At 41.3% G+C, this 26,808-nt stretch overlaps 1 protein-coding gene across 2 annotated transcripts in view; it reads right to left on the bottom strand.

The window, feature by feature from the left end:
• ELMO1 (engulfment and cell motility 1) overlaps nucleotides 1–26,808 on the bottom strand; it is a 322,852-nt gene that overhangs the window by 7,216 nt on the left and 288,828 nt on the right. For both annotated transcript variants that reach the window (XM_034761212.1, XM_034761213.1), the window contains 3 exons: nucleotides 20,770–20,882; nucleotides 8,061–8,168; nucleotides 3,044–3,126 (listed from right to left, as the gene is read on the bottom strand). In XM_034761212.1, the coding sequence (XP_034617103.1) occupies nucleotides 3,044–3,126; nucleotides 8,061–8,168; nucleotides 20,770–20,882 (304 nt within the window). The remainder of the gene's footprint in view (nucleotides 1–3,043; nucleotides 3,127–8,060; nucleotides 8,169–20,769; nucleotides 20,883–26,808) is intronic.

A 26,808-nucleotide genomic window follows, 5' to 3' on the forward strand; every position in this document is an offset into this window, starting at 1 on the left:
ATTTAGATAACCATTGATGGACCTATTCTCCATGAACTTATTAGCCTGGATGGGCAGGGATGGTGTCCCTAGCCTCTGTTTGCCAATAGCTGGGAATGGGCAACAGGGGATGGATCACTTGATGATTCCCTGTTCTGTTCATTCCCTCTGGGGCACCTGGCAATGGCCACTGTCGGAAGACAGGATACTGGGCTAGATGGACCTTTGGTCTGACCCAGTATGGCCGTTCTTATGTTCTTAAACCTACCACGTCAGCAAATGGAAGGGATGACTGGGGAATACCCACGGCTAGATGAACATGTCTCTCATACTTCCTTGTTAAATGACTTTTAAATCAAATACAATTCATTTGCATAAAATATATTAATATTATATGAGAGGCACAAATGAGCCTAATAGTGAGTCTTAAAAATTGAACCCAATTTAAAACGTGAGCAAGACTAAACAACCATGGATTCAAATCTGCTTCTATCAAGCCATTCAAGTTTCATATGGCATCAAAATTCCAGTTCACCTTTGTTCCTATTTATTTCTAAATGATCCCAATGGAAGAATTAGGGCTGATGTTGGCCAATGGAGAAATGATGAAGCCACTATTAAGAACATTCTGCCAATTCTATTCCTTTGTGTAACACCGTCATTCTCTCATTTAATTTTCTTTTCTTCCAATGAATACACATACATATAACATATAACAAGCACCTTAATGTGTATTCCCTTTCCCTCTCTCTCTCTCTCTCTAGGTCATAACATGATGAAGGTGTCCTTTCAAATCCTCTCTTCAATTGTGAAACTTCAACCTACACTCTGTGTTTTGTAAATACAAAGAAAACAGAGTTTGTGAGATTTTGATACATCATTCTCAGCTGTCAAACTAAATTGAGCTAAAATTTAGCTAAGCAGTGCTTCAATATTCTGCACAGACTATTAAAATGTTGCAGACATTGTGCATACAGTCTGTATTACACAATAACTAACCTTCCAAATTCTGTTATTCCTAAAGCAGAAAACGAGGACATGGAAAAATCAACATCATAAATGGAGTAATTACAAAAATTACTACAGTCTGTACCAAAAACTGAATTCAACAGCTATGGATGTAATTATGTTACCTATCAATTCCTGACCTCCACATCTTTGGTTAGCAGCTTTATGTCAGTCTATTGCAATTTTACCCTAGGAAATGGAGCATTACTGACTGCTGAGGGCATACAAATCTGTAGCCCTTCTATTTAGCATTAAACTCTATTTAAACACTGCTGCTTTATAAAGATGACAAATTTTCCATCACCCACTGTATGGTTTCTGTCTTTGTTTGTGTGGACAAATGAATGCCAAGATAAGGAAGCACTAGAAATACTTCATCTATATCATATAGTTGCAACAGACAAATGCTGTTGATGTCTCAGATGCAGCAATAAGTAGGAGCTGTGTGCGATCTGTGGCGTGTATGTGTGTGTTTGTGTTCTGATTCAGAAAATTAACCAGGAAAATGTTTCCTTGCTTTTTTTTTTTTTTGGTTTGGCTTTGATTTTCATTTGACAAGGCTTTTCATTTTCAATCAGGAATATTCTATAGTGAAAGAAGATGAGGGTAAACTCTGTATTTCAAAATGACTATTCTGCTCTATGAGCCAAATACAACTGAGACTAGTTACCTGTATGGGAAACATACTCAAACAGAGCTTCTGAGATGGTCTGTCCCTCCAGCCACCCTGCACTCATCAGTGTAGTATCTTAGAATCAGTCATTGAGGGAACAGCTAGTTTCAGCTGTCTCAACCTGTCCTCATCTCTTTCTCATCGTAGGAAAAGACCAGAGGTGGGAATGGACAGATAAAGGTACATTGCAATGGTTACGGGAGGAAGCTTTCACTGCACCCATCCCCACAGTGCCTGGCTCCAGATCTGTCTTTAATCCTATGCTTTCATGAACATTAAACACACACATTTTGTTTTCAAAATTAAACACTACTGAAGTAGGAAATCCTTTTTTTTAATATTTTATACTTCAGAATCTTTCTAAGCATCACAACTAGAGGTGGATCCAAAGCAGAACTTCAAAATATTCCTAATTTCAGGCATTGATAGATTCAGATTAAAATCCCCTGGCTAGAACCCTGTGGTTTCAAGTCAGACCCAAAGCAATGAGGGTCTTATTCCCACACTGAAATTCATATGCAGCACAGGATGGAAGTCTCATGAATATACCTGTTGGCCAGGGATTTCCACCTTTAAAGATGGCAGAATTTTCCCAAGATCATCAGATCTCCCAAGCTCTCGTAATTGGGAATTAACTTCTCAGCAAAAAAAAAAAAAGGCAAGATTTTAGCACTATGAAACCTGAACACTAGTGCTAGCTTCAGCTTCTTGAACCCAACCTCTGAAAAATATCCTAAACCTAATCTGGATCTGAACACTGCACCTCTTCTCAATCCCACTGTAACGCTGAATGCATCATTGCCTCCTTAAAATTCAAATATCACATGGCATCCTTTCATCAGCATCCATTTCACACCTGGGTTTTCTAGCACACCTCAATCTGAAATGACGATAAACTGGACATAAATTGTATCTTTGCTGTGTGACAGATGCAGTGACAGATTCATCAGAGAATATGGTAAGCACAATTTATTTGTTTAATGAGGATAATGTTTCAGCAGGTAACATCATTAGGCCACTCATGAATAGTTATTGCTACTCTGTTAGACTCCCTGGAACCCAGCAGGAGCCAGCACTACTGATCACTTCTCCATATGTGTTGTGTTTATCCACAATTATCACAATGCACAGATGCCATGAAAGTTAAACATAGGGTTGAGCCCACTCAAGTAGGCTTGTCTAATAATTTGACTCACATGGTCTTAGATGAAACCAGAAAAAGACAGAAAAATAGAGAATGTGTGTGTGTGTGTGTGTGTGTGTGTGTGTGTTCACATACAAATGGATTTGCAGCAAGCCAGAATGCAGTTATTTCAGGAAAGGTCATGTTCACAGTCTTTGTACTCTGCATAGTGAACAGTTATAATAATTTGAAAGTCATACCTTGTTTTGTTTAAGAGCACCTTTCTCCTTCATGTGAGGGCAGTCCTTCCCTGTCACAACTGCTTTTATATCTGCCACAGGTACTGCATTCAAAAAAAGAAAATGAGTGTAACCAAAAAGTGTAAGAGCTGTGCTGTCAAACAAGAGGCAAAACTGATGTGTCAAAAATTCCAGCTACTATGCCATTACCAGAGTCTGCTGTGAAAAAGGAAACTAAGCAAAATAACTGAAACAGGCATCACTGAGCCTTAACATAATGGATTCAAGTTTCACATGTCCAGATGGCAATATGAACTAGGATTCTGCATCCTCCCTCTTCTTGAGACTTTTGATAGAAAATGGATTTTGTGTAGATGTGTATAGGGTTTATGTACACTCACACCTCTAGACCAGAGATTTTCAAACTCTGGTCCACAAGCTCCATTCAGGTGGTCCACGGATAGTACCCTCTAAGGTTTATGCCTGGGTGGCCGAACACATGTGAATGAAGGGCTACCCACCTAATTAGTTGAGCCACGCAGGTGTGGCTCCACTAATTAGGTACCTGGACCCTGGAGAAGACGCACATGTAAGGTGAGTTGGTGGCCTGAGGGAGAATAGGGGGTAAGTGTGAGGAGGCAGTGGGGTAAGAGGAGGTGGGAGGAATTTGGACATGCAGTGTAGCGGTGGCCAGAGAAAGAGGTGACTTTCCCCAGCTCCAGGGCTGTGGCAGCCAGGGAGAGATGGCTCTCCTTTCCAGCCTCAGCTCAGGGCCTGCCCCAGCAGGGGAGAGAGGGCACATCCATCACATTAGAAAAGTAAGGCTACTGATATTAAAATATGAGTTGTGTGCTTTTATTTGTAGAATAAAAAAATGTTAATTGTTGTTAAGTTTTTTTTTAATATGACGCTTTTATCCAAAGCATTTTACAATAGTTAGCTAATGGTACAAACAACATTTGGAAAGATCATTAAGTAGTCCACCAAGCCCCTCAGCAATTTTCAAGTGGTCCGCGAAAAAAAAAAAGGTTGAGAACCACTGCTTTAGATAACATATAGCAGGGGTCAGCAACGTTTGGCACGCGGCTCGCCAGGGTAAGCCCCCTGGCGGGCCGGGCCAGTTTATTTACCTGCTGACGTGGCAGGTTTGGCCGATCGCGGCCCCCACTGGCCGTGGTTCGCTGTCCTGGGCCAATGGGGGCAGCGGGAAGCGGTGCGGGCGAGGGATGTGCTAGCCACAGCTTCCCGCTGCCCCCATTGGCCCGGGACGGCGAACCGCGACCAGTGGGGGCCGCAATCGGCCGAACCTGCCGCGTCAGCAGGTAAATAAACTGGCCTGGCCCGCCAGGGTGCTTACCCTGGCGAGCCGTGTGCCAAACGTTGCCGACCCCTGACATATAGCATATATCTGTCTTATTAATTTATAACTTTTATGTTGTTTTACACTTTATCAATGACTGACTGCTCAATCACACACTTGTGATTTTGATGGAGAAGCTATATAAAGTTTAGAATGACCAACCATCACTGTTTTAAAAAAAATAATTTTTAAAGTAAATTCATTAAAAAAAGTTTTGAAAAGTTTCATTTGTCACAGTCTCTGCAGGAGTAAACTTGGTGAGGTCACTAGAACACAGAGATAAATGCATCTGTGCTTCAAGTGGAAGTCAATTTTCCGGCAGTAATTACATTATGGAAAATCTATATACTCTAAATATAATATGGTCAGTGAATGACAGAAAGCTTCTACAATCTATAAATAACCCATTATCTTGTGACTTTGGAAAAGGATCATATGGAGCAGAATAATAACATGAAAGTCTGTCATTGCTTGAGCCCTTAGAATCTCTAATGGAAATGCTACAGTAGAGAATGCATTTTCCCCCCCGATGGACTCAGCAGCAGAACACATATTTTATGTATTATATATGTGTCTTTTCTAGCCAAGACAACAAGCTGTTGTATCACTCACAGTGTTATGGTTGAAAAGACAACACAAAATATTAAAATACAATGCCATTTTTAATGGATTTTTTTTTACATACAGTAAACCATAAGCAGCAGAAATTATTCCTGGGGTTATCCATTCAACCTCTCCTCCTTCGGTCTACTTTAGGGTTTTAAAGTGCCACCCATCACTGGAGTCTCTAAGCAACTTCCCCATAGCAAAGATAGCGATAGCCGTAGCAAAGTCCCTAGTGGACTCCATGAAGTCATTGTCACTTTTCTCTTTTTAGGGTCAACACTCTGCTTGGGGTAGGTTTTTTTGAGGGACTGGGAGGATTTGGGGAATAAAAGGGAGTGTCTGAGTTGTGAGTATCACTTATGGTGAAAAGACTTTCTCTAAACTGAAGGCTTTGTAATGTTTCCTAAAGATGGTCAGACTCTGAATTCACCTGATCTCATCTGGAAGGTTGTTCCATAGCCGGATCCTCTCTACTGAGAATTTTGGTTCCCAGATCTCATATGCTTTGCCCTGGGTTTTGTGATCTGTATTGTTCCAGAAGTAAGCAGCTGTCATGGTGATTCATAAGTCAAAATTTGGTCTTTGATGTAGCTGGGGCTTGATACATTAATCGCTTTGAAAATTAAGACCATTGCCTTAAACTGGCATTGAAAGCTGACAGGGAGCCAGTGGAAGATCTTGAGCATGGGTCTGATGCAGCCTAAGCCATAGAAGAGGTGGGCAGCTGCATTCTGTGCCAGCTGGAGCCTATGCATAATCTTCACATTCAGCTTCAGATACAATCAGTCACAGTATTCCAGCCTGGATATGACCAATGCACAGATTATTGTGGCTAAATCCTCATCTGGGAGGAATGGACCAAGTTTCCTAGCAAACTGGATATGAAAGAAGGCATTTTTGAGAACTGATGGTACCAGTTCATCCAAACTTAGTGAGCAGACAAAGAGGATTCCCCTCTCCACCAGCCACCTTGGTCTCATTTTCCTTTTCCTCATCCCTTTCCCCTACTGGTTCTCCTCCTTCTGCGTTGGAGAATGGGAAGAGAGAAGGATCACTATGTGTTCCCCTTTGCTCACCCGATGGCCAGTAGGAGCGAGAAGGCTTGTCCAAAGCTGGCAGTGGAGAGCACAGTAATCTTTATGTCTAGGAGAGTGTAGGTCAGTACACTCAGATGGTAGCAAATCTCCGTAGTCCCACATTATATATAGGGTGACTCAAAAACTAGGGAGTCCGCACTTGGTCACAGGTTTTGTAGGTTCCCAAAACTAGTTCTGCATGGCATGTCTTGAACAGTACCACCTTATTATTGGGCTCTATTTACATGAGTTGGATGGTTCTCATGTTCCATTTAAACTAATTCCTAATGTAATGGCTGCTGTGGTAATCCATGTGTCCCCCTGAGCATGAAAAGTCTGTGGCACTCAAGGAATGGTGGCCCTCCCTCAAATTCTGTCACTATCTAATTCACTTGGTCACCCGACATACACATTTTATGGAGGATGGGGCCCAGTCACTAGAGCCACAGTGCAAGAGTGGGCTTCACTGCCTCATCTTTCACTCCAAAGCCACTGTAATATTTTTGCCCTATTTCTCTAACTGCAGAGCAAACAAATAGCTTTTCCCAGCGCCAATGCTTTAGTGCAGTGATCAGAAACCCTGTCCTACATTCTGACAAAGGACTCCAGTAAAAGCACGAAACACCCTTGAGGCAATTCTGTATAGCAATGAAAATAAGTGAATGTGACTGTAAAATGCTACTGTTATGTGACTCCAGCTAGGTGTGTCACTCTCCCAGGCCAGCACAAAGCAGCACCCGGGCATTTTTATGGGATGGGGGCAGAACAAAGATTTTGATTTCATTATTCCAAAGGTTTGTGTTAATTGATTAATAAAAATAAATCAGTGTAAGAAGTTTAGTTTATTAAGTTACAGTAACTCCTTGCTTAACGTTGTAGTTATGTTCCTGAAAAATGCTACTTTAAGCGAAACGATGTTAAGCAAATCCAAATTTCCCCATAAGAATTCATGTAAATGGGGGGGGGGGGGGAAGAGAGGGGGTTAGGTTCCAGGGAAATTTTTTTCACCAGACAAAAGACTTATATATATATATATTTTGTGTGTGTGTGTGTGTGTGTATATGTCTGTGTATACACATACATTAAAACTTATACTGTGTGTGTGTATGTATGTGTACACATACACAGTATAAGTTTTAATGTATGTGTATACTGTGTATATACTGTGTATATACACATACATACGCACACACACAGTAGAAGTTTTAAACAAACAATTTAATACTGTACACAGCGATGATGATTGTGAAGCTTGGTTGAGGTGGTGAAGTCAGAGGGTGGGATATTTCCCAGAGAATGCCTTACTGCTAAATGATGAACTAGCTTTTGGCTGAGCCTTCCAGGGTTAACCCATTGTTGTTAATATAGCCTTACACTCTACAAGGCCGCACAAATGGAGGGAGGGGAGACAGCATGGCAGACAGAGACAGAGACACACTCCCTGTGTGTGAGAGAGAGGAGAGTTATTATCCCTGTTTTACAGATGTGGAAGTGAACCAATAAGAGATTAAACAATTTTCTCAGGGACACAGAGGAAGGCTGTAGCAGAGTCTGGAATTGATCCCAGATCTCACAAGTTCCTGGGCCACAAGAGCAGATCCATGCCACCCATGGATTTGCAAAGACAAGATCTGGCCACTCATTTTGGGTTTCATAATAAGATGAAGCTAAACAAGAAAATTGAGGTGAACAAATCAAATGGTGGCATAAATTGACTGGAACTGCTCACATCCTTCTGGGTAGAGCTGCCATTGGATAGCCTTGAAAAAAAATACACACTTTGCAAGCTCTACCATTACTGCAGTCTGACAAACTCTTTATAGACTGCCCAGAGGTCTGTACTTGAGAAGAATGCTTGTGACAAGATATACCTTAACCAGAGGAGGCATGGCATACTGGGCCCATTAATGGAGCTATTTATATTGCACTGTCTTAAAAGCAAATAAGTAACATAAAAATTAACTAATAGAAGAGCCAGCACATTTACATGACTTACATTTATCCTGCAAAGAATCATGGGGAACTTCTCCCTGTGGACTTTCTTCCAAGTCTCCGTAGTGCAAGACCTTGTGATTGGGCGATAATCGACAATACCAAAATTTGTCTGATAAAATAATACATTAAAAAAGGTTATCATCTGTTTTCATCTTCATCACCAATAGCACAGGAGAAAAGTTATTCATTTCATATGCTAAACTGCAGGGAAGTAGTAGTATGTAACGGTTAAAGAATGTGTGATGTGTTTTGAAGAGGGCAAGGACTTTCCTGTTCACGATAATTCACTTAATTAAGAAGAGTCTTTGAACTGGTCCTCTTGCAGCATTTCTATTTTCATTCAGCCAACATTTACAAAAACCAGTGTTAAACAAGAATGACTTCCTTAGTTTTAAACTCTTCCGGGAAGAGACTTGGGCTAAGGTTTTCAAGAGAAACTAGTGACTTTGGGTGCCTAACCTGAGATGCCTTTGAGGGGACTATTTGGAAGAAGTGCAGAGTGCTCAGTAATTGAGAACCAGACCCATTTAAGATGTCTCAAATGGAGCACCCAAAAATGACTATTTACATTTGAAAACTGTGGCCCTTGCTTCTGATATGCTTTATAATGCGTCATGTACATTTACTGTGTTACAGAACATAATAATAATTTCCCAATGGTTTCAATAACTACATCACCAAGACCCTTATTCTATAGATAACAAATAAGTCATTACTTTATATGTCCACAAATGCATATTGTTTGTCTTTTTTCATTTTAGCCTTCTCTCGGAGCTCAAGTACATTTACACTTCTTCCCATCTTCAGCTTCTTCAGTTATTATTCCGCTTAACAATATTTGCCAAGAACTGCTACCACTAATATATGCTGGCAGAGCCAGACTAAAATACTAGCTAATGTATAAGGTCACTGCCTGCCAATTCCCTTTCTGAAAGACTACCAGACTACCACCCAGGTACCAACCGTACCACAGCACCTCTAATAAACAGACCACAGTACGCTGTCAGAAATGCAGTTTTGTTACACCTGAACTACGACTCTCCTAAAACTTTGAGCAAGGTTGGACAAAATAGTGGTTAAAATGCTAGTGGATCCCTAGTTGCTTGTCTACATCAGCCCTCCCATCATTTCTATCACCAGTGGAGTGGCACCCATGGTGAGAAATTTTAGGGGAAAAGGCTAGCATGGACACAGCCCCAGAGCACTATACTAGCACACTGGCTTCATGAGTCTGACATTTTTAGGAATCCTGTAAGCCCCACTGTCCATGCTTTAAAATAAATTAAACAACCACCTAATGGAGAGACATGATTGAACATCATAGATTTTTTTAAACTGTGCATGTGATTCCCCCCTTTTAGCTATTTTTCACTGTGTATTAGCTTTTTTCACTCAGTAAATGTGCAAAGATGTTTGAAAAATAATAAATGCAAATATTTTTCCATTTATGTACCATCTTCTCCTGAAAGAACTCAGAGCACCTTATGAACTATGGTGAGAGATTCTGATTTCAGTTATACAAGCATAAATCTAGAGCAACCCCAGAGTTAATTGATTTACTTTTGCGTGCCCAGGTTTAGAGTCTCGTGCTACGTACATAAAGTGCCACTGAAACAGAGCTATCCCTGGGATGGAAGGCTGCAGGTAACTAACTCATAGTGTGTTGCACAGCACTGGGGAGAAGGGAAATTGTACTCGAGAAACCAGAAGTCTCTATGCTTACAAAAATGTTATAGGGCCTTCATAAGAGAGCAGATAGAGCCCTCAGTTTATATGGTCTTATATAAAGGACCCATAATAAACTGCTTGGCATTCAATTTATGAGTCTTGGAAGAATGTATGGTGAATGAATTCTCCCTGGATTTGAACATCTGGTTCCAGGTAGTTTTACCAGAAATGTTTCAAACCTAATGCTTAGAAAAAACTTATCCTTAGCACTGGAACAACTTGTCCTTCTCATTCATAAAAGAGGCAATCCTATTAAATACAGTATCAGAATATAATCTCTAGCTCTAATAGCAACCCCATCTATTTATGAGACAATTTTTACAATTTTGCACAGTACAGGAGAACATAGCTAGCAATTTCTTATGATTAAAAAAATCCTTTCTTCCTATTGAGACTCAGCATGGTCTTACTATAGTCTCAATACCTTTGGGCATTGAGTAAATGGATGGTGTCAATGAAGACAATTAGTATAAAACGTGGAGAGAATCATCAAAGACTATGCACTGGAGTTATTGAAGGAGCTAAAATGGACCAGATCGTTAACATACTAATGATTAGAGCATTTTAATAACCTTCTTCCAGCCCCAAATATCTAAAAAACAAAAACAGAAAATAGTGAGTGCTTACTCCTTTACATTATTTTTAGGAAGCAATGGTTTTAAACTAAGAAAGCCTAGCTAGGAAGGCCAATAAAATGATTCCCAATGTCAAAAGGATAATTAAATAACTAATAATCATAGACTGCTGCTCATAGTGTGTCCAGTGCAACTCTCCAGGAGTCTTATTCATAATTGCCACCATGGCAAAACTTGCTGGCAGGGGAAATGATTTAAATGAGACCTGCAAAAGGAACTAATGATATTCTGTCAGCTGTATGGTTCCAATGACCATACTACTCAGGCTGAGAGAATGGCAACCAGTATATTAACAATTGAGAACAGACCTGGTTTTCCTTTTGGGTCTTGATACCCCCATCACAGCCACAGGCAGCTGGTTTTCAGCTTAATAATAATATAATATTGGCTTGATGCACCATCTTTAGGGATCTCCGCTTTACAAGGGATCATGTTGGTTTATGGGAGTTGTGTGAAGTAGTGCCGGTGCTATTTTACTACATGGTAGGTTTAGTAAATGTTTTGATTCCGTTGTTTTTTAAACTAAAGGATAAACTAAAAAAGGACCCATGCAAAATGGTGCTAAGTAATAAAAAAAGAGAGGACACCATGTTTATGGTTAGGGCACAAGAAATGTTAAGCTGACAAAAATGCATTTTTTGTCTTCCAGCTCCAAACAAATGAAAAGAAAATACAAGTGCAAGTTCTTACTTATTTTAATCATTTTTAGGAAGAAGCAGTTTTAAACCAAGAAAGCACAGCTAGGAAGTCCTGTAGTGCTTTTAAAAATGATTACCAAGGTATCCAGGTACAGTGCCAGGATTTAAAAGACTGGAAAGGAATTTCAAAATGGAACTTCAACTCTGCACTCTGAAAAGTTGTGGGTCTGTGCATATATCTGGAGAAATTTTCTCTTCCTTGGTGAAATGGTCAGATCAAAATTGGGCAGCTTGCATTTTGCCCTGAACACTGTTAGTCTTAGGCTGAGTCTGATTTCCCTTGGTAGAGATGCTCCATAGTCTAGGGCCCTTTGCTGAGATGCTGGGCACAAGACCCTTAATTTTTCATCTAATGTTATACATGCTCTGATAAAACTCTTATTTAGAATGGGTGGCGTTGTGATAACTGGGTGTACAAATTTATCCTAATTGTTAGCCTAACTGGTAAAAAGTGGGTAATGGTTCAAGAATTATCACCATGACCTGTTACATAAAACTACTTAAGAAAAGATGTGAGAAGAAGACAGAAATATTAAGCTAATTTAAACAAAAAGAGTTTACTGATACCACTCAAGGACTGTGTTAAAATTGTGACTGGTAAACCAGAGGAGTAGAGAGTCAGTGGACTAAAATTGGTGCTTTGGAAATTAGGCTTAATTGGTGGGCAAAATAAACAGAGGATGGATTATATTCCACTCATCACCTTTTCTGGGCCCTTAAAAAAAGAGACTTTGGGGGAGAAAAATAAAACTTTTTGCCATCAGTGTGGGAAGGGTTGTTGCTGTGACACCAGACCTTGATATTCCAGTGAGGCTGTCTGATGATCATTGCTGCATCAGTGAGGACCCCAGCCTGACACAGGTGAAATCTTGCTGTGTCTTCCCCTCCTTGCATGTTCCTTTTCATCCCCAATCCTCTTCCTCCTATTCTCTCTTTCTCTCAGCTTTTCATCTGATCCTGAGATTAACTGTATTGCATAGCACCAGCATGGTGAAATGAGATGGCCCATCCAGAAATGCTCAGCCTGGGAAGGACCAGTGAAGGATAGGAACCTGACCAGACCAATCGGATGGCAATCCTGAACCGGGAAGTGAGCCAGAGTCCAGAACATCCGTTATCATAGCCAACCTGCCAGCCCAAAGCATACATCCATGACTGAGCAGTCACCCTCTATCCTAAGAACATCAACAAAAGCCATATTTCCCCGATCTTTACTATTCTCTCTTCTCTCCCTTCTGCATCTGTCCATGTTTTTAAAAGCAGGAAAGACTCAATATTTAACAGAAATAACCCTTTCCTCCCTTCCAAGGAGAACTGTTCGACTGAAAAGAGGCTTTCACCAGTATTAACCGTCTCCACAAAGGAACTTTAACAGGTGTTTGTTTTTCATAATCAGCCAATTTCAATGCTTTTTGCCTTGTTTTGATTTTTTTCTGTTCTTTTTCCTTTTCATGTGTTCCAATCAATACATTTCTAACCTTTGGCAAGAACTGCCTAATGTGATTCCCATTGTATTAAGCAGGCTGAGATCTGTATATCAAACCCAAACCTTATTTAAAACTGTTTAATATTGGATAGTTTCAGGGTCATGTTCACACCTTTAACTCTTTGGGCCTATAAATTCATCTAAATTAATACAACAGTAGTTTCTGGGAGGATAACTATAAGAAACAGTATTGAGTGACAAAGAAGGGCCATGATTTATTTGTACTCACAACTACCATGCTATTAAAACCTCCTAGCCAGTTCTTAAGTCTGGTTTGCTCACTCTCATTGAATTACTGATGTTATTAGGGATACCAGCTTGATTACTAAGATTACAACTAGATAGATAATAATACAATTCTCACAGTGCCTCCATCTGAGGACCTCAGAGAGCTTTAAAAACACTAATGACCTGATCTTGGCAACAAAGTACAGTAAGTATTATTTTTCCCATGTTTACTGATGGGGAAACTGGAGGACAGAGGGCTTAAAATGGCTTTGCCCAAAGTAATTTAGAAAATTTGAGGCTGAATTTGGAATGGAACACAGGTCACTTGATTCCCAGTCTTCTGCCCTAACTTTAACTATTGTTCCTCCCTAGTCTTATAAACTGAAAAAGGTTAAATCCACTCATTTTCCATTGGCTCATTTTATCATCACTTTACTTCACTACGCCAACTATCCCCTAGGCTTAACTCACTCCTGTGTGTGTCAGTGGGTAGAATTTGCAGTCCCATCCCAAAATTCATCCCTTGGGGAAGGACAGGCATCTATCCAGGCTGGGCCAGGATTAACTTCACTGGGTTTATACTCAAGCAGTACGTCTTCGGGTGCTCTAGCCTAGTATTTATGGCTGATGGAATCTTCGATCTTGCTGGCCCCACTCACTTTGTGGTTTATACTGAGTGCTTCAGATTCACAACTACTGCTGTGACCCTCTTCAGGGCATATTTTCTGCCACAGGGGGCTCACAGCTTGCCACTAGAGGAAACTGGACCAGTTAACTGTACTTTTTCTATAAAATCTGAAAAAAAACGAACAATTAAACATTCCTCTTCCAAGTATATGGCAGCTGGTGTAATTAAGTAGAGTTGCTAGAGAGTCTTTGTTTAGAAACCAAGTTTAAATGCTCTGATTTTTAACCTAAACAATTTTTTTGCTTAAAATATTTGATCTTCAAACAAGAGCTGCAGGAGCCTGTTAACTAAATGGCATCTTGTATGCAGTGTTTTTATAGCCATGTTGTCCCAGGAGATTAGAGAGACAAGGTGGGTGAGGTATTAGCTTTTATTGCACCAACCTGTTTTGATGGGAGAGACAAGCTTTCAAACACAGAGCTCTTCTTCAGATCTGGGAAATGTACTCAGAGTGACACAGCTAAATGCAAGGTGGACCAGACTGTTTAGCATAAGTAGTTAGCACATTTCAAGGGACCATTCAAGGTAAAGTGGCCCATTAACCCTTCTCCAGTCATGGGTAGAGGGAGGGGGAGGTAAAAAAAAGTTTGGGGGGGGGGGGTGTTTAGTGGGTATAGCTTGTTTTAATAAACCATCAATCCAATGTCTCTACTCAGTCCATGATTTTTAGTATCTCGCAAAGTTACAAATTTAAGCTCCCAGGCTTTCTCTATTGAAGTTATTGCCAAACACATCCATTTCATTCTCACCCATAACAATTTTACATTCAACAACAAACACTTTGTTCAAACCATGGGGGCAGCCATGGGTACTAGAATGGCTCACCAATAGGCCAACCTCTTCGCAGGCCACCCTGACAAAGAATTACTGGACAAATGCAGCAAGAAACCAACAATATACCCGAGATACATTGATATTTTCAGCCTCTGGATATATAACCTAAATTCCCTCATGGATTTCCACTACAACTTCAACAACCACCACCCATCCATTATACTTTCTCTAGAACACTTCCACACTAACATCAACTTCCTGGACACCACGATCAGCTTCAACAATGGAACTCTTCAGACAAGTCTATACAAGAAACTCCTGGATCACTACACCTACCTTCACAGATCCAATAATCACCCCAAACACACCAAGAAATATGTTATCTACAGCCAGGCACTCAGATACCACAGAATATGATGATCAACACCCTCCCCCCACAACACAGCTTTCAAGATCCCTGGATCCTACACATGCCTATCACAATATGGTGTACCTCATCCAGTGCACTAAATGCCCCAATAACAACTATGTGTGTGAAATGTGACAATCACTATGCTCTTGAATGAATGCACACTGAAAAATAAGAGACAAAAACATCATATCACAAAGCACTCACTCAATATCTGACCTCAGTCTTCATCCTCAAAGGAAACCCGCACCACACCTTTAAAGACAAGCCTGGGAACTTAAATTCATCACTTTGCTAGATACTAAAAATCATGGACTGAATAGAGACATTGAATTTATGGCTTATTACAAGTCTATAACCCACCTAACCCTTACCTCCCCACCCTCGCCATCTCCTTTTTCTCCTCCCCTCCTCTGACTTGAGGGGTGTTAATGGGCCACATCACCTTGAATGGCCCCTTGAAATATGTGTTAACTACTTATGCTAAACAATCGCTGTGACACTCTGAGTACATTTCCCAGACCTGAGGAATTCTGTGTAAGCTCGAAAGCTTGTTTTTCTCACCAACAGAAGTTGCTCCAATAAAAGATATTACCTCATCCACCGTGTCTCACTAAACGGCATCTGACCACTTTATTAAATTTAGAATACCAGCTCTCAAATTGTAATCCGGGAACCATTGGTGAGCACTTGCTGATGGTCTACATAGTGTTGTCTCTTCACATGGTGCTGTTTCCAATTGCACTAAAGGCAGCTAAGATACATTAAATCGTTTCCTAATATTACTGTTCCATGTATGCTGTAAACTGTATGCTGTGGGTGCCATAACAGTGTTGTATGATTAGGAACAGGAAAGGAAGTGGTCCACATGGTCACAAACAGGAGAAGAGGTGGCCCATGATCCGAGTTTTATATTGAAATACGATCCACACTATAAACGATTAAAGAATCCTTGGGCAAAAAATTCACACCAACTACAGCCTGTGGTCTTGTAGTGCTATTAGAATACAGGTAACTAAATGACCATGCGCATTTCAATATTGCTATGGGTAGATTCACCATTTTTCTTTTCAATGTTTTGAATTTATATTCAAGTACTTTTTCTCCCTCTGTAAATGGTCTTTTTTTATGATTTTAATTAACCTGAATATTTAGACAGAGATCACTATGGCTCACTTTTATGTGAGCCTTAATTAATTGATTTGCAGAGCTACTTGAGGTATTAGGTTAACCAATTACCCCACAACAAACTCTCAGATTTCTATTTTTGCATTTTTATTTTTATAAAACAAGAGTAGGTGGAGGGGGCTGCCTGTGGAAAGGAGAATGCTGCAGAAACTAAAAGGAAAAAGGATGTGTTTTGAATTAACTATTTTCAATTAACGCTGATTCATCTCTCCTCCTGGTTAGTGGAGACATTCAGCACAAACTGCAAAGGGCTTTTTTTCCCTTTAAATTCCTATTGCTGGTCCCCTTTAAAAACATGCTGTCCCTGCGTTGTTAATTTCAAGGGTTATATAATCAGGCTTCCTATTCCATGCAAAAATTACTACCCAAGAGTCTTTGGCTGCAGTACATAGTTTCCCACTTTATTAAGATTCAAGAGAAATCGTATGTTATTAAAGACAAAAGGGCATTTATTCCAAAATAATGCACCCAACAACATGAACTATGGGTGTGCTGGGTGACAATGGTAATATATCTATTATGCCCAATAAAACTCACCTACAGGAAGGCTTTTCTACTACTTAGCTCCACCGGAAATAACTTTGAGAGTTATTGAGTGCTCTGTGGGATTTTGCTTGGCTCTCTTTCCCTTTCTTTCCAGGCTAAACTATGGGAGCAGACAGATCACTCCACGTTCTCAACTGGCTAACTGCCAGACAACAGTCACCATTTTAACAAAATAGTGATTCACGAAGCATTACGATCTGACATTACACAATGGCCTAAGAGTGCACAGTCTGTTTTTCCATTTCATTCTTCTTTGTTCAGAAAGTCTAACAAAATCAGAATACTAGTACAGGCATTCCCTTGTGAAACATACCAGGTAAAAGGTCTCATATTGTTTGGAAGCTTTTAGGGGTAATATATAGGGAAGCAAGCGCTCTCGTTCTCTCTCTCTCTCTCTCTGTCAACAGGCCCTTCAGAGGCCCTGCTAGGGCAACAATCAAAGACTTCTTGATATAGTGAGAGAGCTCATGCTGTTATGATAACCCCATTTTCAAGTATAAAAGTCAATGATATGACTGTAGATACTCCATATTCCATTTCAAGACCACCCCACTGAGGCAGTCATTGGCTTGGAGAATTTCCAGCTAAATCCAAATTTGAAAAAGATTGACCCCTCTAAGAGTGACAAAGTTTGCAAGCTCTCTACTCATTATTTCTTAAGTCAATTCTTTCAACCCACTGTGACTAACCATTTGTATCCTATCACCTTTTCAGACAACAGACTTAATAGAAGTTTGCTCTGGAGTCTTTATCACAGAATAATGTTTTTTATTTATTTTTAATAATTTTTTTTAAATAGCAATTAAATGGTTTTAGTTTCTGATGGGTGGCCTTGTTAAGATACCTCTTTGCACATCCTGCAGACTTGGAACATTTGCCCCAGGGGTTACATTAAAATAAATCATAAAAAGGATGCATCGAGATGCATGCATAATAAATCAGAGCAACTACATGACCTTACTGTTGTAACCATTGTCCTTTTTCCTTACCGCCCCCCATTGTTGCTGGGTTTTTGTTCTTTTTCCAGTTACTTATCTTGTTAAGTCTAAACTTTCAGATTTGTGGAGATTGGCTCAGCTTGTGTGCACACAAGACAGGTGAGAAGAAGACTCATGGAGGCCTCCTCACTTTGCACTCATTATTATTAGCTATTTGTTTTGCAGTAGCACCTAAAAGCCCCATTCAAGGAACCAAGGCCTCATTGTACTAGGCACCACAGGCACACGTAACAGCAGTGCCCCTCTGCCATGTACATTGGCCAAACCGGACAGTCTCTACGCAAAAGAATAAATGGACACAAATCTGACATCAGGATTCATAACGTTCAAAAACCAGTTGGAGCACACTTCAACCTCTCTGGTCACTCAGTAACAGACTTAAAGGTGGCAATTTTGCAACAGAAAAGCTTCAAAAACAGACTCCAACGAGAAACTGCTGAACTGGAATTAATTTGCAAACTAGATATCATTAACTTTGGCTTGAATAGAGACTGGGAGTGGCTGGGTCATTACACGCATTGAATCTATTTCTCCATGTTAAGTATCCTCACACCTTCTGCACATATCCTCACACCTTCTGCACTGTCCAAAATGGGCCATCTTGATTATCACTACAAAAATAAAAGACATTCCCTGTCTCAAATTGCTTACAGTCTAAGTAAGCCCATCTCGGTCCTTACTTTTTACTCGGCACAAGGTCTCTGTGAGTTTTGCATCAACAGCATCATTAGCTTCCTTGATACCAGCAGGCCCCCCGTGTGGGAGGAGGAGCATATGCAAGCAGCTTTGCAAAAGGTGGCGTAGAAGCTGTCCCTGAATCAGTAAAAATGTATGCTAGAGTTCCTGATGGAGCGCAGTGGAGGCACCCCCTTCAAAGTGCAGAAGTATCCTAAGGGCACAATTATAGCCCATAGATAAGTCAGCTCTTTGGGGGAGTGTGGTGGGTTTCATTCACGCCTTGAGCACTCCATTGCCGTCTGGTCGTGGTGCTGCCATTCTCTTTGGCTACCAGTGTCCCCCTGCAGGCTGTCAGCCGGCCTCTGTGGGCCTTATGTCACTTGGCCCTCTGGCTGGGCCCTTCTGGGGTACGACAAACTCAAAAATTAGAAACAGGTCCTTGCCCATCAGGGCCAATAATAAACAACAAGTTTCTTACTCTTTCTGGGTTAGATTCCCTGCCAGGGATTGAATCAGGAGAGTTCCTTCTTAATCCCAGCCACTGACTGTGGCCAGTAATAGTCCCTGACCCAGCCTGGTTCCTCTGGCTGCATGGAGCATCTCTCCTTGCTCCTCTGGCTCCAGCTAGGAACTGACTTGTGGACAGCATTTATTTCAGCCTGCTGAGCCTTGATTGGCTGTTGCTGGTCCCTAGCGGTTCTGACTGTCAGAGGCCAAATCTTGCTGGTTTCCCAAAGGCTGCTCTGTTCTTCACAGAGAACTGTTTCCTAGGGTGGGGTGCAGCAGAATAGTGGGGCCTCCAGTAGGGGGCCACAAAGGCCTGGTACACCAAGTCACCGGGAGGGACCATGTCTTTTATTTGCCTGCAAAGCAGCATGCACACCTATGAATATGATACTAAAGCCTAAATATGATACTAAAGCAATTAATTTGATTGTCCAATATAGTTCTTTGCAAGGCATGGTGCAAGGAACTTTTTGACCAGGAGCTGGATTTTAAACTTGTGTAAATCAGTATAATTCTGTTGAAGTGAATGGAGCTACATCAATATACACCGGCTAAGAATCTGGCTCATGTTTTTTTGAACTGACACTAGTTTAAAACAATCCATTACTTAAAGAACCAAAAATATTCCATCTTTCCTTTAGAGATTTGCCCAAACAACATTTTACCCAACCCTCTTTCCTCTCTCCCTCTCCAAAACTTTGGTGGTTCAGATAAAATGGATCCCCAGATCCAAACAATCCCAGGATTATGGTTTGATTTAGTAAAACCAAAGCCAGGTAATAATTGACAAACCAAAGCAAGTCTCCTTGACCACTCAGCAACTGCGCAGAAGATGCTGCTGAGAATGTACATGTCACATGTCCCTACGGAGCTCTATAAACATTTATAATGGCAGACTGATGGGTTTTTTTTTCTGAAAATCCTGTGCAATGGGTTCATTACATATTATTAAACATTACGATTATAAAGATTTAAAGCTGAATGACTTGGCCATCTTTTCTTCATCTTCATTTTTATCCTGGAAAATTTTCCAATTTGCAGTTTTCCAAAAACATCCATCAGCTTTGGTTAAGGACAGTGTACTGCTTATCTTCTAGGATGAGAATATTGCCGGGACTATATTTTATGCACAGAAAGCTGACTTTCATATCAGTCTCTAGTTCTCAAATATTTATCTCTCTAGATTTACTCCTAGCTTTTAGAGCTTTCTAATTCATGTTGCATTTACAGTAAAAATAAAAGTATAGAAATGTGAATCTCATCTAAATGCGGGTGGGAGTGGCCAGGTGTATGGAGGCAAATTTTGGAACCAACTTTGGGTAGCATGTTGAATCCACAGTTTCTCTCCTGAACTTCTGCTCCTGGGGAAGAAGGAGGCTACTGTTAGGGGAAACAGTGATGTAGAGTGTGGTTTGGTAAAGTGAGCTGTACAATCCAAAACAGAGCAATGGTGCATGTGGCTGAGAAGAGAGCTCTTCTATGCCTATCATTTATTCATCCCAAGGGGCACAGGTTATGGATTTGAGTGCTTTTTAAAATCTGTTAGCTTTTGAAATATTTAAGCATCACATTATATTTAATGTAAATGATCGTAAAAGAAGAAAATTAAGGACAGGAAGTAAGTAGAGAGGGGTGGTGAGTTGTGCACACCACAAGTAAAAGTGATGGGCCTTTGATGAGGTATATAAATAATTAGTAGCACAATTTAAAAGCAGTCTTTTAAAAAAGAATGTTCAGTTTCTGAATACCACAGTAGCTGGGTGTTATTAATTTACAACCTTATTTTCCAGAGACAGGTAGATCTTTTGACTTTGTCATCAGCAAGATGCCAGAAGATTAAGAGAGGGTGCAAGGTATTTAACTCTTGCTGCAAAACCATTGCTTCAGATTTTTGTCAAATGCTGGACCTAAAATGACTGGACTTATTACAAAGTTCAGAGTTCATATGAGGAAAATTCAAAAATTCCCACTGAAGCATAGGACACTCAAGAACGAAATTAACTAAAAGATTCCTTGGGTAATTCCTTCTAAGAAAAGTCTTCATAGTTGGATCTAAACACTAATACTGCCAATAAGTTATGCTCCTGAAGTAAACTAGAATAGAGAAAGAACAGTGAAATGCCAGACTATCCAGGCCTGAGCAGTACCTTGTCGCCGTCGACTATTGAGTTTCCTAAAGCAGGTGCCTTCGACAAGTCGGTTAAGACGTTGCTGTTTGATCAGCTCTAAGATTTCAGGCTGAATCTTCTCTTTTAGCTCCCTGGAACAAACAAAACAAAACAAAACCAGGCACTTTTTAGATTTATTCACGTATCATTTTTTCTCACTGAGATAGACAGTGTCACGAGAGACTCAGCTTGATTTTGGGGATAGTAGTCTTACTTCAGCACCCAATCTGCTTCAAGGAGGGAAGTTGTCTAGTGGCTGGCATGCAGGAATGGGAGGTCCTATTCACATCACTGTCAGTAAGTCAGTATATGGCCTTAGGCAAGTCATTTAACCTACTTGTACCTCAGTGAAGCCATCTATAAAATAATACTTAGTATCATACATCACAAAGGCATGTGATGCACCTCACAGGATTATTATGATGCTTACTTGATTAATTGACATAATCAGATGCAATGTTCTATGAAAGTGAACTTGTTATTGTTATTATTTAGTATAAGAGAGAAAAGATCATGCAAGTTATACAATCTGAAACACCAAGAGAAAATAGTGAGCAGTCCCAATTCCAGCTCAGACAAAATAATAACTGATTATACTGATTGTTTTTATTTCTATATCACTCTGTGAATTTACTACCATATGGAGTTTATTGAAAAGTTCTGCAGGTTTTGATACTAATGTGTATCTAGCGTTAAATGTTGGTTTCAGACACTGTCATGAGGATGCACAGGTGACTGAATTCATTGGCTATCTCCTTACTTAGATTCATTAAGAATACATAAAGGAGAGGTTTAAACATCAACTTGACAGCAAGTCTAGTAAGACTAAGATGTAACTGAATGTGTAGAGGTGTCATAAAATATGAAGTGTGTCAAGACCATAATTTTGGGTTGCTGTGTGAATAAAGTAATACCAGACATCATTGTGTATAGCAGTAATCACAGTCGAGACTCAGGAAAGGAGTGCAATTGTAGAGGTAAATCAAAATTCCTCCCCTCTGGAAAACATCAGACTTTCCATCTATGTTGATTGCCATGTTCATGTATTACTTCATCTCACATGCCCTCTGCATGCAGAAACCCCACTGAAATCATAGCAAGTTCTGTGTATAAAGATTGCGCCCTTAATCAGATATGCCACAATCCTCCCAGGTACCAGTTAAACGCTTATGTACATTGGAACAGGAGTTCTTGATGCACAATCTGCTGTATATTTACAAGCTGTGAAAAATTTATCCATTCAAATATCATGTGACTAGAACTATAGAAACAAACAACCTTTAGAAAGTATTTTATTAGTACTCTTATGATTATTTTCAAATACCATAGTTTTCCCACTGAGAGCCCTAGTATGAATATTCTGCATGGTATTTATATACTGTCAAAAAACTTTAGTGCTTGAATAGGTTTCTTGGTTTTCCAAGCTGGCTAACTTCTCCACGCTCTTTAGGAAAGAGATGGAGAAAAGGCCCCCAAATACAACAGCAATGAGACACAATCTGGATAGGTTTAGCAGTTCTTTAATACAGTGTACATCTCACTGAAATGGCCTCAAGTGTTAGAGCACAGTATAAAGAACAGTTTGATATTTATGCAGTTCAATCCAGAAATTGGATAATTATCACTAAAGTGCACAGAATCATAACACTATAGAAATTAGACCAGAAAAACCTAAAAAGGTCATCTAGTATATCCTAGTCCAACTGGTCAGGCTCAGTGTTCCTTCCTCGGGCCAAGGACTGTATAGTGCTTGACACAAATCGGGGGTCGTCTAAATAATAATACCTGAGAAAAATTAAATAATTCTTATTTATCCACTGTCAAACAGGTTTACCAGGTGGCTTGCCGAATATAGAGAGCACATTGTCTCTGCTCTAAAAAGCTCACAGCCTAAACAGACAGCATGCAGGCAAGGCACAGGGGAAATGTGGACTTACAAATTAACAAGGTGATAGAAGTGATGTGAGCTAAATCCCACTCCCCTCCCCTCTGAGATTGCAGTTTTGCCTTTCATTAACTCCCATGTTTCCTCCTCTTCCCCTCCCCCCGTTGTTGTTGCCCAACATAAACCAGAGGCAGAGAATGAATTTGAATGCTAGCCAATCCAAAAATAAACTAAAACCCTCAAAAGTGGCTCAGTATCTAAAGGCTTTCTTGCCATAAGACAGAGGGAGGAGGGAGCCTTCTCTCTCTCTACTGGTATGGCCTGCAACATTGCAGTATCCGAATGCCCCACAGAGAGAAATACCCTGTAATGCTGAGAAGGAGGGATAGCTCATTTGAGCATTGGCCTGCTAAACCCAGGGTTGTGAGTTCAATCCTTGAGGGGGCCACTTAGGGATCTGGGGCAAAATCAGTACTTGGTCCTGCTAGTGAAGGCAGGGGGCTGGACTTGATGACCTTGAAAGGTCCCTTCCAGTTCTAGGAGATAGGATATCTCCTAGTTTTTACAGATGGGGAAATTTGGCATGTGGAGATTACTCGGGAGATTTTCAAATGCATAAAGAAGAGCTGGTGCCCAATTCTCACTGATTTTCAATGAGCCTTTGAAAATCATCCTCTAGTGACTTAAGCCTAGATCCTTTGCCTTTAGCACGAGACCATCTCCCCTCCTGCCTGGTCAGCCTTCACCCTAGTGTCCTCAGCAGTGATGGCCAGTGTAAAATTGTTCTCTACCATACTTTTTCCAGTGCTTTGTCCAACCCCGATTTAATTTTCTTAAGCAACATGGCACCAAGTACTTCCTTTGCAGGTCTATTCCAAAACCTAATTCATCTCACTGTCAGGAAGGCTTTCACTCTTACTACTTTCAGATTATATAAAATGGGATGGGATACACTGAGCAATCCTGCTAATTACTACCCACGGACCTAAATAAAGGACATTATTCTCTGAAGCATTTACGTTTCCTCAATCACTGAAGTCAGTGGGAGTTGAGGGAGTTCAGCCATTGTAGGGTGGGCCCAAAATCAGAAGAGGCACTCCACTTACTGGCAGAAATATCTCACCCTGCCTAATTTGAAAATCAAATCTGGAGAGCAGTAAGAGGAACACAATTTTAAATATATTTTGGGAACATTTTTATCTTATGATTTCAGAGTAGCATAAAATCCAGTTTGTGCATGGGGAAAGGGCAAGATAGCAAGGAAAATATGAGGAAGGGATAAAACAGCTGATTGCGTTTTAGTTTCTACTACATTCCAGTGATTTAATAATCACAAGGGTTAGGGGTCTGGAAAGGATAAAACACTTGAGAGAGCCAAATAATAAGGTATCACTAACTTTATGATTCTCCCCATTGGTCTCAGCACACCATCAGCTACTTGCTTGTAAAGCACACATCTTAGCTACTCATAGCTCACAAGATCTTTAGAAATTATTTTAATTTTTTTTAAAAACAACAGAGGGTTTTTTAGTACCAATTTCATCTGTCTCTAACCCTGTACCTTTCCAGCTCCCAGCTCAGATTCCTTCCAATCAGCAACAGTCACTTTTTCTAGAATTGGGTATTTTATAGTCATTTAAATCATTATAACACAATAGAAAAGTAATCCCAAAGCACCTTTCATCTATTACATTGTATTCTCTCCTATTCATTAATGCTTCCTGAACAGTTGTTATTGACACTTTCCAGCCTAGCAGAAAATTGTTAAAGATAAAAGAAAGGTATAAAAACCCAAATCCCTCCAAATGTTCCCCTCTGTGTTGCTGACTTACAAACAATCCGTCCCTTACAACTGCTTCATTTAACAAACTCTCCCTAAGCCATTCCAGCCTCCTCTTAAACATCATAATTTTACTTTTTTATTCACCCAGCTTTACTGCTATTTAGTTTGCCAAAGAAATGACCTAGTGCTTTGCATAGCAACACGATCAGTAGCACTGAGCACACCGGCGATGGGCAAACTACGGCCTGTGGGCTGCATCCGGCCCTTCAGACATTTTAATCTGGCCTCGAGCTCCAGCCAGGGAGCGGGGTTGAGGGCTTTCCCTGCTCTCACATGCAGTGGCTCTCGGAAGCAGCGGCATGTCCTCCCTCTGGCTCCAAAGCGTAGGGACAGCCAGGGGGCTCCGCACGCTGCCCCTGCCCCAAGCACCGCCCCCGCAGCTCCCATTGGCCAGGAACCATGGCCAATGGGAGCTTCAGGGGTGGTGCCTGTGAATGGGACAGTGCGCAGAGCTGCCTGGCTGCGCCCCCATGTAGGAGATGGAGCGGGGACATGCCGCTGCTTCCAGGAGCTGCTTGAGGTAAGCGCTACCCAGAACCTGCACCCCTGACCCCCTCCCATGCCCCAACCTCCTGCCCCAGCCCTGATCCCCCGCCTGCCCTCTGAACCCCTTGGTCCAAGCCTGGAGCACACTTCTGCACCCCCAACTCCTCATCCCCACCCCAGAGCCCACACCCTGAGCCAGAGCCCTCACCCCCTCTGGCACCCCAACCCCCAATTTTGTGAGTATTTATGGCCCCCCCATACAATTTCCATACCCAGATGTTGCCCTCAGGCCAAAAAGTTTGCCCACTCTTGGGGTATACCCTTCCATCTTCTTTTCTTCTTCTGCTAGCCTTAATCCTATCTATATGGGGTCAGCACTTTTAGTCCTCCTTTTCCATTCCAATCTGTCTTGAAGCAGTTCCTCAGAAACTCCGCGGCTAATCAAATACTTTTGTATGAAATTCATCCATCTAATTTTGGATCTTCCCAACCCTTCTCATACTCTCTGCTTCTAAATTTAACACCCTGTTTCCTATATATTCTTCCGAACTTCTTTTCACATGCCCAAACCATCTAAGCCTGAATTTCTCTCAGCTTTTCTTTAATTAATTCCACCATCACACTTCCCTTAATTCGTTCATTTCAAACATAATCCAGCCTGGTAACTCTGAGCATCCATTTTAACTTTTCCACTGTATTCAAGATCTGCTCCTGTCTCCTCCTCAGTGCCCAGCATTCAGAGTCATACAAAAATGGATTTTGTAGATCTTATTTTTCAATTTGATAGGCACTCTCCTATCACAGATCATGTTGCTCACTTCCTTCCATTTAGTCCATGCCTTTCCTGTTCTGCTTACAAATTCCTTGTTGATTTCATCATTATCCTTTACTATTGAACCTAGGTTCTTGAACGTCCGTAGCTTTTGGTAATGGGTGGGCTCCCAGACTTAGAATTCCATTGTTTTACTGCAAGGTATCAATGAATCTACTGACCACATAACCTGTTTTATTTCTGCTGATTTTCATGCCATTTCTTTCAAATACACACCTCTATTTTTCTATATCTTCTTCACTTCCTCTTCGCTCTCCTCCACAAGTACACCTCTACCTCGATATAATGCTGTCCTAGCAGGGCCGGCTCCAGGCACCAGCCGAGCAAGCTCGTGCTTGGGGTGGCAGATTCCATGGGGCAGCATTCCGCCCAATCCTAGGGTAGCACGGCCGCTTTTTTGTTTTGTTTTGTTTAGCGATCCGGCCGCCCTGTAGGGGGCGGCAGCATGGAGGAGGGGAGTGCCCTGCTGGGAGTGGGCTGTGCGCTTCATCTGCCCCAGCTGGTGCCAAGACTGCAGCAAGCCCAGCAGGGCAGCCCGCGTCCTTCCCTCTCTGCCGACCGGAGCAGCGCAGAGCCCTCCCGGCAGGCGGCGCAGCGGTCGGGGCCACGAACGAGTGCCCCGCTGAAGCCCTGGCCGCCCCCCTTCTTTCTCTCACCCCTCGCTCCCTCCCCCGCCCCCTCCCCCACGCTAGCCGGGACACGTCTGCAACGCAGGGAATCCCCCTGCAACCTGGCTCCAGACGCACCGCAGGTTGTTTTTTTGTGTGTGTTTTTTTCCTGCTTTGCCACTCCAGCCGTGCCGCAGGGTTTTTTTTCGCTTTGCCGTTCTGGCCACCCTAATTTTTTATTTTTTTTTTTTGCTTGGGGCGGCAAAATAGCCAGAGCCGGCCCTGTGTCCTCGGGAGCCAAAAAATCTTACTGCGTTATAGGTGAAACAGCGTTATATTGAACTTGCTTTGATCCACCGGAGTG

Source organism: Trachemys scripta, chromosome 2 (assembly GCF_013100865.1).
Source record: "Trachemys scripta elegans isolate TJP31775 chromosome 2, CAS_Tse_1.0, whole genome shotgun sequence".
Classification (NCBI taxonomy): domain Eukaryota; kingdom Metazoa; phylum Chordata; order Testudines; family Emydidae; genus Trachemys; species Trachemys scripta.